At 42.8% G+C, this 13387-nt stretch overlaps 1 protein-coding gene and 1 long non-coding RNA gene across 3 annotated transcripts in view; one reads left to right on the top strand and one right to left on the bottom strand.

Annotated features, from left to right (window-relative positions):
- Positions 1–13387, top strand: part of LOC310842182 — a 245512-nt gene that overhangs the window by 57321 nt on the left and 174804 nt on the right. The window lies entirely within an intron of this gene.
- LOC310841165 (uncharacterized protein) overlaps positions 1506–13387 on the bottom strand; it is a gene marked incomplete at its 5' end in the record, with an annotated part of 115414 nt that continues 103532 nt past the window's right edge. Inside the window, one exon of the mRNA XM_083731752.1 lies at positions 1506–1787. Within this exon, the coding sequence (XP_083587878.1) occupies positions 1783–1787 (5 nt within the window). The 3' untranslated portion in view covers positions 1506–1782. The remainder of the gene's footprint in view (positions 1788–13387) is intronic.

Below are 13387 nucleotides of genomic sequence, written 5' to 3'. Positions count from 1 at the left end.
ATCACCAGCAGCTCCCCCTCCTCCATCTCCATGGGCTCCAGCACAGCCACCTTTTTTCAACCAAAGACATTCATCTGGGTGCTGAACTTTCAAAGGAGCTGAGCATCAAAAACGGGACATCCAATCAGAAGCTAGGATAGCTTCTGTAAACCTGGGATGTCCCAATTGAATCAAGACTGTTGATGGATACACAATCTCCGTTTCTAGTCATTTTGACCTCAGGCATAGCGGACTACTGACCCTTCGATTGTTGTTGGACTACAATGCCCAGCAGTATAAACTGCAATTCCCACACGCCCTGGTTTATTCTGTGTGGGTTGAAGCCAAAGAGAGAGGGAGAGGTAATTATTAGCAGCATGAGGATGAGCTGAGCCTACTCATGGTAGCCACTGATACTACCTCCCGCCTTTGAAAAAGGACACTAATTTCCTCAGTCCATTTCAGTGCCCGCTGCCCCAACCTGGTTTCCTACCATGGTTTTCCTACCATCCTTTCCACTTCTGATTTATTTCTCCTCCCTGGAGTCTTCCTAACTAGTCAATGATCCTATTGTGGATGTATACCTGAAGGAGCATCTCTACCCCCCATCATTCAGCCCAGACACGGAGGTCCAGTTCCAAGGAACTTCTGGCATTTCCTTCATTGGGAGAGGCGAGGTTACAGGGAAGCAGGCAGAGGGCCTTTTAGGTAGTGGTGACTAAGGACCGAAGGGCATCAGCGTGGTATTGGTGCCCTTAGTTCCTTAGTCACCATTGGGACACATAGGCTCATGAGAGAAATTGATACACATACCGCTGAGTTCCTTGGGGGAAAATTGGGAGAGAATTGTCTAAACAAATAAATTAAAAGTGGTCTGGATATGTGTTCCTATGTGTTGAACTTTAGATATCCTTTTCTGCTCGTATTTTATATTACTTCGCATCTGCAATTATAATTGGCTATGTATGTTAATTAAAGATGAAAAGAACAAAAGACCCAGATCAAGATTGAACCTGAGATCTTGATCATTAGGCAACCATAGCCCTCCTGACTCTTCATTTTCTTCCCTACCTCCCATCTCACACTCCCTGGCACCTCCCTAAGTTCCTTCTCTAATTCAGAGATTCCTGAAACTCCCCCTTCAGAAAATTCTTAGTCCTTCTCAGAGTACACCCATGAAAAACAATGAAACTGGGGTGCATTCAGCAGCATTAAATACCACTCTCAATGACCTATTGGCACCTACAAGGAAAAACTCCTTAAAAATCAGCTCCAGTTAGGTCATGGCTCCAGTCTTGGTTGAGTTCAGCCTATCCCACCTGTGTTCACAGCACCAACTTGGCAGTGAAACCTAAGTTCTGCCTGGGTGCATAAAAAGCAATGCCTGCAGTTATCTGCTCCTGGGACTTGGGGATGAGGACTTCTGTCAAGAGGGATCTTGGGCAGATATGATGCTCTTCCACTGGAGGCGGGTCATATTTAGTCAGAGATGCTTTTTTAAAAAATGAAAAAATACAATTTCGCAATTGCAGTTTAATTTGCGTTTAATTAGATGAACTTTATTTCATTGTCTGCTTTCACAAATGGATTGATCAGAACCACTTCCACAAGCAATGATCCAGAAGAATCAGAGTAGCAATCAGGCTTTCACACCTATGGATGTGATGTGGGCTGTTCACTGATGTCATTGAAGGGAACAGCATTGTGCATTGACGCCACAGTAAACTGGAAGATTTAGACCAGACGGGCAGCGTTTGGTGATTCCCTTCTGGCAGAACCCTCCATTTCCTCACACACTGATGATTATCCTGAATAAAAGAAAGAAGGAAATCTGTAATCGATTGCACTTTCATGAGCCTGGAGTCAGATTGCTCACCTTCAGGAGATGAGGGAGGAACCTAAAATTGTAGTGCTGGAAGGACTCAATGGAACATTTAAGGAATCTGTAGCAGAAAGGAAGAGGACATGCAGGCTCAGCCCCAGAAGACCTCTCAGAGGAATTTGCAAGATCAATGGCAACACCCCCTGGCCAATCCTGGATGTCAGGATGACAGTCACTGACTCTGAGGACTCCACCGCACAAAGACCCAGGGAGACCTGAGGATCCCCTACTCCATTGATGTAGAAGGTGATGGAAAAGGCTGGACCCTAAAAGTGACACAGAATCTTGCAGGAAAGGTGGTGCTAACTATTATTTTATCTTTTATGCTGATATTTATATTGCACCTTTCTTCCAAGGAGCTCCATGTGGCGGAGATAATTCTCGCGGCTCCATTTTATCTTTACAACCACCCTGTGAGATAGTTTAGGCTGAGAGGCAGTGACTGGCCAAAGGTGAGCTTCACAGCCAAGTGGGGACTAGAACCCTGATCTGCCAGGTCCTCCTCCAGCACTCTAACCACCACACCACACTGTTTCCTATTAGGCTGCTGCTGCTACAAAATAAAGCATCCACTTCAGCCCGTTCTGAGAGCAGCCTGCACCCTGTCTCCTTTTGCCCCAGTTTTGCCTGGCCTTGCCATAGCACAGAGCCCACACACACCTTCTCCTGGACAGAAAGATGGTCACTGATTTAGATGGACAGGCATGGAGAGGAAAGTCCTGATTTGACTGAAGCTCTGGTCAATAGCATCATATTTTTGATAGAATGGTCATGTTCAGAGAGACGTTATTTATTTATCTATTGTATTTTTATTTCTTTTGCCAAAAAGAAAAACAAAGAAAAACAAAGTAACAGTTCACCGGGACTTACATATAGCAATTTTGAAACAGGAAGAGGAAACAGCCCCTTACTTATAATCAAAAAAGGCATGGAACAAAAAATTATTTTCAAATAAATAGCATACTAAAAATAGTTTAATTTGAATGGTTCTATATGAAGTGCTTAGATGAAGTAATATTTGTGATCCACCAGTTTCTTTTGGGAAGAAGAACAGGATAAAAATTGAAGTAATAAATAAACCTTCGTAAATAAAAAATTGTTTAGTTTGTTTTATAGGGGGGGATAAGATTTGGAGGAGAAGGAAATAATCATACTAAAATGTGAGTTATTAGCATCAAGTTCAGTGAATGAACAGTTGGATGGAGAGTCAAAAGTGACCTGGAGATCAACTAGTCCCACCCTTGCTCAATGCAAGATCTTCAATGACAAGATCCCTCATAGATAGTCCCTCAAAACCTGCTTCTCTGTCATTTCCACCCCTTTGGTTCTAGCTCCCATTGCTTGGTCCCTGCTCCTGCCAACTTAGCAGTTCCAAAGCACGTCAAAGTGTTAGTAGATAAATAGGTACCACTCCGGCGGGAAGGTAAACAGCATTTCCATGCGCTGCTCTGGTTCGCCAGAAGCGGCTTAGTCATGCTGGCAACATGACCCGGAAGATGCACACTGGCTCCCTCGTCCAGTAAAGCGAGATGAGCGCCGCAACCCCAGAGTCGTCCATGACTGGACCTAACCTTTACCTTTAATAGAAGGGGAGAAAAATTAGCAGACAAAGTACTCAAAGACCCACATAGCTGGTCTCTATGTCAGCCTTCATTCCATTTTTCTGAAGGTTTCAGGACGTGTCAGTCAGAATTACAGCTAGGAAATAATTTCCCATTTGTATCCTCCCCTGATATTCACAAGGGCTCCCCCCCCCCAAAAAAAAATATCACAAACTGGTGCCAGAATGTGGTGGACTGATCTCAATGCTGTGGTGAGAGAAACCAAAATAGATGGATTGGTCTGAGCTACAAAGCAGTTTCCCAGATTTCTGGCAGAGGGATTGAACCTGAGACCTTCTGCATGCACTACAGGTCCCATCCCCCCGCTGAGTTTGAGCTTCCCTCTTACCTGCAACAACGTGGAAGAGGATGAAGACCGAGCAAAGCTCAGGAAAAGGAACCTCATGGCTGCAGTTTCCTCTGAGATCTCTGCCAAAGGGAAGATGCTCTAAGGCAGAAGGACGTCAAGTTTGGATGGAACAAGCAGGTTCTCTTTACTTATAGTGCTGCCGTGCCAAAGAGATGTTGAAACATACCTTTGGGGCTCACCTTTGGTGGACGTGCCCAAAGATTAAGGCTTTCTGGGAAATGATATATAATGAACTGTAAAAGGTATTTAAATATACCTTCCTGAAGAAACCAGAGGCCTTTCTCTTGGGTATGGTCGGCCAATTGGTGTTAAAGAAGGATAGAACATTCTTTTTGTATGCTACAACAGCAGCAAAGTATTGGAAGACACAAGATCTACCCACCTTGGAAGAATGGCAGATGCCACCGGTTTGAGATTCACGGCATGTAATGCCTTGAAAGAAAATATTATGAAAATGATATACAGGTGGTACATGACTCCAGTCAAGCTTGCAAAGATATACCATTTGTCTGATAATAAATGTTGGAAGTGTAAAGAAGCTGAAGGAACATTCTTTCACCTCTGGTGGACTTGCCCTAGAGTGAAGGCTTTCTGGGAAATGATATATAATGAGCTGAAAAAGGTATTTAAGTATACCTTCCCTAAGAAACCAGAGGCCTTTCTTTTAGGCATTGTTGGCCAGAGTGTGCAAAAGAAGGATCGAACTTTTTTTATGTACGCTACAACAGCAGCAAGGATACTCATCGCCAAATGCTGGAAAACTCAAGATTTGCCCACACTGGAAGAATGGCAGATGCAACTGATGGACTATATGGAACTGGTGGAAATGACTGGCAGAATCCGAGACCTGGGAGAAGAATTGGTGGAGGAGGACTGGAAGAAATTTAAGGACTATTTACAAAAATATTGCAAATTGTACGAATGTTAAGAAAGATGTAAGATCAGTAACAACATGGCACCAACAAAATAGTTAAAAGAAATAAGAATCTAATTGCTATTAAAAGAAAAGACAAATTTTGGATAAATATTATGTTAAAACTAAGTTTTTAGAATGATGGTTTAAATTTTCTAAAATTTGAAGACTTAATATTGGGAAATTGTATTATAAGTATTGAAATAAGTTAATAATTTGCTGGTAAAATTCAAGAATTTGGAACGCAGGAACGAGAGTCGTGAGGAAGTTCAATGAGGAGAATGAAATGTGGATATTGGAAAATTATATATATATATATATATATATATATATATATTTGCTTTCGTAGATTTTCACGGGTACAGGAATGCAGGTTTTGGTGTCCTCGGGTGTCTTCCCGTGTAAAAGTTGGGGTGTCTAGGCGACGTTTCGACGAGGTCTCACTCGTCATCTTCAGGCTGGTGCTTTCGGCTTCTTGTTACTGGAACAGAGCGGGATCTCAATGTTTGAGTTCCTATAAATACTGTAGAGGGGGTGTGGTGTCTAGCCTCCAATGTTCTGGGCAGAGAGGAAGTTCCCAGGCTAGTGTGCCTTTTCTTCTTTTGTTCCTTAATTACTTGAGAGATACCTTGAGTGATTTCTTGAGTGATATCCTGAGTACCACTTAGGTGGGTCATTAGGTGTGGATTAGTTGCTAAAGTCTTTGTGTCTTGACCTCTTGAACTTTGTGAAGAGTTTTCCTGAGAAGATGGCTGTATTGCACTTAGTTGTGCTTTGGCTTGGCTTCGTGTATAGGGGCGAGCTGTGGTTTTGTGGCTTGTGTCAGCCAGATCTGTGTAGGGATTGCAGGGGGGTGCAGCATCCTTTAGCAACTAATCCACACCTAATGACCCACCTAAGTGGTACTCAGGATATCACTCAAGAAATCACTCAAGGTATCTCTCAAGTAATTAAGGAACAAAAGAAGAAAAGGCACACTAGCCTGGGAACTTCCTCTCTGCCCAGAACATTGGAGGCTAGACACCACACCCCCTCTACAGTATTTATAGGAACTCAAACATTGAGATCCCGCTCTGTTCCAGTAACAAGAAGCCGAAAGCACCAGCCTGAAGATGACGAGTGAGACCTCGTCGAAACGTCGCCTAGACACCCCAACTTTTACACGGGAAGACACCCGAGGACACCAAAACCTGCATATATATATATATATATATATATATATGGAAGAATGGCAGATGAAGGTGATTGACTACCGTATTTTTCGCTCTATAACACGCACCTGACCATAACACGCACATCGTTTTTAGAGGAGGAAAACAAGGGAAAAAACATTCTGAATGAAACAGTGGATGTATCATTTTTGGGCTTCATGCTGTGGCCACAGACATGTGATCTGATGGTGAATTTGGGGTGACCCAATGCAAAAATCCTGAGGATCCATGTGGATCTATGCTTTGTAACCACATTTTAAGTGGGGAGCGAAGGAAAAACAAATAAGGGACATGAGAGGGGTGTGCAGAGAAGCAGCTGGCTAAGAATGCAAGAGAGGGATTTAACGGGAGGGAGGAAAGAAAGGCAAAAGTTTCCCCCCACCCAAGCCAGCTATCTCTCTCTCTCTCTCTCTCTCTCTCTCTCTCTCTCTCTCTCTCTCCCTCCCTCCCTCCCTCCCTCCCTCCCCCCTCTCTCGCCCTCCCTCTCTCCCTCCCCCCCTCTCTCCCCCCTCCCCCCCTCTCTCTCCCTTCCCCCCTCTCTCTACCCTCTGCTTGCCTGGAGGGGAGGGGCTTTCCCTGCTCTTTGTTCCGTTTCAGCAAACACAGCAACGAAACAGAGAAGGGTGGGCAGTAAGACCCTGAGGCAGAATGCAGGAAAGCAGCCGCTTCCTCTTTTCAGTTTTCCGTTCTCCGTGAAACGCCGCGATTTGATTTTTGCCTGATTTTTCGGCTCCAGGGACCACACATTCACTCTATAACACGCACAGACATTTCCCCTTCCTTTTTAGGAGAAAAAATCTGCGTGTTATAGAGGGAAAAATACGGTATATGGGACTGGCAGAAATGACCGGCAGAATCCGAGACCAGGGAAGAGAGACAGCAGAAGAAGATTGGAAGAAATTTAAGGACTATCTTAAGAAATATTGCAAAATTAATGAATGTTAGAATGACGTTGGTTTAGAAAGTATGTGGTTTTCAGCTGTAATGGATAAGTAATAAAGAAAAAGAGAGACTAAAAATGGAAAATAAGGGAAAGGATTTGCTGAATTAATACATTAGAAATTGGAATACAGAAAGGGGAGGTATGAGGAAGTCGGGGAAATAAGTTACAAGAAAATATGGGATTGAAATTATACCTTTTTTTGGTTGTTTGTATTATTGTGTTGTTTTGTCTTGTTATTATAAATTTTTTGAAACTTTAATAAAAATCTTTAAAAAAGAAGAAGAAAGAAACATGCCTTTGCGGAAAGCTGCAAACAGCTATTTCCAGCAACTGTCAGCATCTGAACCCTCCAGGCCCTTGTCTCTTAACTCATTGTAGAACATTTATTTATCTTTATATTTATTTACCCGCAGAACCACCTTTCTCCTATATTCACAATCTGTCCTGTGCTCCAGGCTCTGCTGTTTTATTTCCATAACAATTAACATGAATTTATTTCCATAACAATTAACATGTAATCTCATGAAAGCTGCTGCCAACTTCACAGCACCTAAATGGAAAGGAAGTGGAATGTCCCTTAAGAGCTTTGCTGTAATGCAGTTTGAAGCAACCGCTTTTGTTTGTTTTTTTAAAAAATGATATTTATTAAGAGTTTAGAGATTACAGAAAGGAGAAAAAGAAAACAAACAGCAAAAAAATTAACAACGTGTACATTACAATATATAAGAAATAAATAGGGGGGGGGGAAAGAAAAATAGAAAGAAAAATACAGCAATAACAATAAAAAAATAAAACACACATCCAATATTCCATCTCTTTATCTTTCATTTACTTGCTTCATCGACCTCCTCACAGCTTCCTTTTTGTTTTCTAGTTTAATTATTTGTTTCAGCAAATTCTTTCCATCTTTCTCAATTTTTATTGGATAATTTCTCTTAACAGTCTAACCTATCAATTAACTCAGCAAATCCTTTTCCTCTTTCACAATATTCTGTCATTCAATTTACCTTAATTTATTTTAACCTTATATTACGATAAAATACCTTAAATCCTAGAACTTAATACTTATTTATACATAACTCCTAATATCATTTCTACTAAAGTCAAATGATTTCATTCCACCATTTTTCCTAGTTCCCAAAATAAATTTTACCCTAATTCCCAAAATAAATTTTTAAAGCTTTCTTCCAATCTTCATCCAACGTCTCTTCTTCCTGGTCTCGGGTTATGTCAGTCCTTACTGTCCATTCCATCTAGTCCATCAACCTGGTAGTCTTATGTCCGAGGCTCTTAAGTCTTTTCCATGTCCCTTCTGCAGTTCTTCTTCTTGTTTATACCAGCACTTTGCCTTGTCTTTTGTTGGTCTCTTTCTTAATTTCTTTCCTTTCTCATTGAGGAGTAGGTCTCGGGGAAACTCCAACCCAAAAATATCTCCATCTCCCCTCAACAGATCAGCCCATTCCCCACAGTCCCATTCCCCACAGTCAACCGGGTAGTCCAGAAAATATTTAAATGCATGTTTCAAAGTCCCTCCAAAATTAAGGACCCCCACAACTCCAGACCCCCCCCTGGCCCACTCCAGGTTCAATCTTCAAGAACAGCGGCTTATGCTCCTGCAGGGCCACAGTTTTATCCATTTGTGTTACTTGAGGTTCAGCAGCAACCTCCTCCATTGTCTTCTGCATTTGCACTTGCCCTGTCAAAACAGGTTACTGGGTTGGGTCCTGAGTGGTTTCTATATAAGTATTCACTGTTTGTCCAAAATTTTGAACTGCAACAGTCATCAAATCCATCTTCTCATGCATCTGCTCCAACAAAGCGCTTGTCTTGCAAAAAGCAAGCACCAAAACTTCTTCTGAACACATTTTTATTCAAGGTCAGAGTCTGGTCCCACTATCCTAATCTCCACAGCTGTGAAATCGACTCCAGCAACAATTTAACAAGCTCCCTCTAGAGGAGACAATTTCCATTTGTATCCATCTTTTGAAAGCAGGTCCAACAAAAGAAAATTACTTTCATTTTTCAAACTTTTTGTTTCTTTTCAATGCAAAAGGCACCATTGGAATCAATTTGTTTCTCTTCTTTAACTATCTGTCAAAAGACGTTCCATTCACAGTCAATGAACTTCCCCAGAAATTTCTTTTTTTTTAAAAAAATAGATATTTATTGAAGTTTCAAAAATTATATAAAAACAAAACAAAACAACAATACATACAAAACACAAAAAAACCAAGTATAGTTTCAATCCCTTATTTTCTTATAACTTACTTCCCCGACTTCCTCATACCTCCCCTTTCTGTATTCCAATTTCTAATTGTTAATTCAGCAAATCCTCTCCCTTATTTTTCATTTAGTTTTTAACCTTTCTTTTCTTTTCACTCAACCATTACAGCTGGGAATCACAAAATTTTTAAACCAACATCATTCTAACATTCATTAATTTTGCAATGTTGCTTAAGATAGTCCTTAAATTTCTTCCAATCTTCTTCCGCTGTCTCTCTTCCCTGGTCTCGGATTCTACCAGTCATTTCTGCCAGTCCCATATAGTCTATCACCTTCATCTGCCATTCTTCTAAGGTGGGTAGATCTTGTGTCTTCCAATACTTTGCGATGAGTATTCTTGCTGCTGTTGTAGCATACATAAAGAATGTTCTATCCTTCTTTGCCACCAATTGGCCGACCATACCCAGGAGAAAGGCCTCTGGTTTCTTCAGGAAGGTATATTTAAATACCTTTTTCATTTCATTATATATCATTTCCCAAAAAGCCTTAAACTTTGGGCATGTCCACCAGAGGTGAAAGAATGTACCTTCAGTCTCTTTACATTTCCGACACTTATTGTCAGGTAAGTGGTAGATTTTTGCAAGCTTGACTGGGGTCATGTACCACCTATAAATCATTTTCATAATATTATCTCTTAGGGCATTACATGCCGTAAATTTTATACCGGTGGTCCACAACGTTTCCCAGTCAGCAAACATAATGTTATGACCAATATCTTGTGCCCACTTAATCATGGCTGATTTCACCGTTTCATCCTGCGTATTCCATTTCAACAGCAAGTTATACATTTTTGACAAATTCTTAGTATTGGGTTCTAACAGTTCTGTTTCCAATTTTGATTTTTCCACCTGGAAACCAATTTTCCTATCCAACTTGTAAACCTCCATTATTTGATAATAGTGAAGCCAGTCTCACACTTTATCTTTTAATTTCTCAAAACTCTGTAATTTCAGTTTGTTCCCTTCTGGTTCCAAAATTTCCCAATATTTCGGCCATTTGGACTCCATATTGAGCCTTTTCACAGCGTTTGCCTCCATTGGCGACAACCACCTTGGAGTTTTATTTTCTAGCAAATCTTTATATTTAATCCAGACATTATATAATGCTTTCCTGACAATATGATTTTTAAAAACTTTGTGAGCTTTAACCTTGTCATACCACAAATATGCATGCCACCCAAAAATATTGTTAAAACCTTCTAAGTCCAAAATGTCTCTGTTCTCAAGAAGCAGCCCGTCTTTCAACCAGCAGAAAGCTCCTGATTCATAGTAAAGTTTAAAGTCTGGCAGGGCAAATCCCCCCCTTTCCTTTGCATCAGTTAAAATCTTAAATTTTATTCTGGGTTTCTTGCCCTGCCAGACAAATTTGGAAATGTCTTTCTGCCACTTCTTGAAACAGTCCATCTTGTCCACAATTTGTAATGTCTGAAACAAAAACAGCATTCTAGGCAATACATTCATCCACCCCAGCTTGACCCTTCCAGGGAGGAGGAAGTGGAAGAGAGTTTAGATTTACAACAGGGTCTTGAGGGAGGTCACAACTCAGAGGCGGGGGGGGGGGGGAGTTGGGAAATAATGGGAGAGGAGGAGAAGGAGGAAGCACCAGGAAGAAATCACGTTGACAAAAGACGGAACTCTACAGTGCCATCTGGTGTCACTGTGTTACAATGCATTTAAAACACTTTAAAAAACCCCACAAAACTAATGTAGCTGAGTCTACATATATTAATTTCTATCTTCTCTCATTATGAGTTATATGTTTTTAAAGGCTTTAAATGAGGTACAGACTGTCAGAATACGCCTCTGCCCCCCCCCCCCGTAGCCCCTGGGATGAGACAAACCTCTCCGGGCATCTTCCTGATGTTGCGCAGCTCTGGGACGTCCACAAATCATCAGTCCCGGGGCGCTCCAGGGACACATGTTGTTGTTTAGTCGTTTAGTCGTGTCCGACTCTTCGTGACCCCATGGACCAGAGCACGCCAGGCACTTTTGTCTTCCACTGCATCCCCCAGGGACACATAGCAGATGCCTATGTGCACACACACTCAGCAGAGATCAGCAGAAACGAAGTGGAGATTGGTGTGCTCATTCTAAGCAGAATTTCAGGACAAACGTTCATGGTGTCCTCTCACTCTAGCTCTGAGAGAGAACAGAACAAGAAAAAGAACAAAACACAGCAGAGCAGAAGAGATAAGACCAACTTCCGTTCCCACACTTTCCAAGCCTAGGAAAGTAAACATGGACATGTGACATAACAGACACATAACCAGCAACGGGAGGAGGGAAATCCTGACAGAGTACCTAAAAGTGTTTGTTTGTTCTATCTCTATAAACTGTCCTCTTCCAGACTCACAGCAAGGGGAAGTCGTGAAGTGACACACCTCACACCTGCAAACTGAAATATACTCAGAGTCCTGCGGTGATTTCATGCTCTTTATTGCAACTTGTAAAACAGTGATTGAATTTTCCCCAAAACCTCCGGCATAACCTACAGTCATACCTCGGGATAAATACACTTCAGGTCGAGTGCTTTCAGGTTGTGCCCCGTGGCAACCCGGAAGTAACGGGTTTCGCTGCTTGCGTATGCGCAGATGGCCAAAATGACATCACACACATGCGTGGAAGCGGTGAGATGCGACCCGTGCACATGCAGACGCACTGTTGCATCTTACATTCTGTTCAGGATGCAAACGGGGCTCTGGAACGGATCCCATTCGCATCCTGAGGTACCACTGTACATTATTTACACAATGAGTCCCGTCTGATTGGCTGATTCTGCTTCCCTCCTGGAGCCTGATTGGGCTGCTACTGCAGGCCAATCAGTTGTTGCATTCTAGGATCCTACCAGCCTGATAGGCTGATTAACGTCCTCCTGGGGTCTGATTGGGCTGCTGCTGCAAGCCAATCAGTTGTTGCATTCTAGGATCCTACTTGCCTATTGTTCTAGGATCCAAGCTTAGTACATTGTTGTTGTTGTTGTTGTTTAGTCGTTTAGTCATGTCTGACTCTTCATGACCCCATGGACCAGAGCACACCAGGCACCATGTTTAACGAGGTGCCACCACACAAGCAGAAAAGTGCAGCGGAATTGTGTGGGCGGTAACCTCTAATGCCATCACCAATCCCTGCTGCCTTCCAGTGCTCAAAGAGACAGGTAAAACTTGGGTAATCCCATTCCTGTTGTTGCCACCCATCCATGCAGGCAAGAAGAGGACGAGATGTATTATCACAGCAACGACGAGCTTCTGGGCAAGGGGGACACCATCAGCCAGGGCTCTCTCAACACCAGGTACAAGGAACCCAGAGAAACTTGGGTTTCCTCTCTGGATTGCTGTGGTGGAATTGAGCAGAAGCCGAGTTGGCAACAGCTGTCCTTGCAGGGAAGGCGGAGAATCGCCACCATCGTTCCTGGTCCTCATAGATGCTCATGCAAAGATGAAGGATGCAGCGCAGCCATGAGGCAGGAGAGGCTGTGTTGCGCCACCTCTCTTCCCCTGCATGCGGGGATGGCTTTATGAAAATGTGGAACGATGGCAGGGAGATCTCACCTGGTGCCGATTTCTCTGATGTGTTCAAACCTGTCCAAGGGCGTGGGGTGGGGTGTGTGATATCAAAGCATGTGAGTGAGTCTTTGCGTCCTGGGTCGTAGTTCTCTAGATGAGGGGAAGAATTGGGATGGGGCAGGACGAGCTGTGATGGGATTGCTTTGTGGGTCAGCGAGGACCCTCTATCTGTGGAGAAGGTGGATAAAGGGAAGTTAGTCCATCTCGCTCATAAGGCTAGAACTTGTCGACATCCAATGAACGCTGGAAGTTTCAGGACAGAGAAATGGAAAGACTTATTCCACAACTCATGGTTAAACTGTGGAACTCCCTGCCAGTGATGGCCACCAACTGGGATGGCTTTAAAAGAGGGTGGAGGAGGACTACCAATGGCTAGCAGCCACGATGGCTTTGCTCTGCCTTCACAGCTGGAGACAGCGGTGCTTCTCAATCCCCATTACTGGAAGTTGCAGGAGGGGAGAGGGCTCCTGTACATGTATCCTGCTTGTGGGTCTGGCTGGCCAAATGCACAGAATAAGAATAAGAATAAGAATAAGAATAATTTATACCCCGCCCATCTGGATGAGTTTCCCCAGCCACTCTGGGCGGCTTCCAATCAAGTGTTAAAAACAATACAGCTGGATGGGCCCTTGGCTTGATCCAG

This window comes from Podarcis gaigeae, assembly GCF_964106915.1.
Source record: "Podarcis gaigeae genome assembly, chromosome: 3".
NCBI classification, from domain to species: Eukaryota; Metazoa; Chordata; class Lepidosauria; order Squamata; family Lacertidae; genus Podarcis; species Podarcis gaigeae.
The sequence above is the reverse complement of the archived record's forward strand: the minus strand, read 5'-3'. Positions and strand labels throughout refer to the sequence as shown.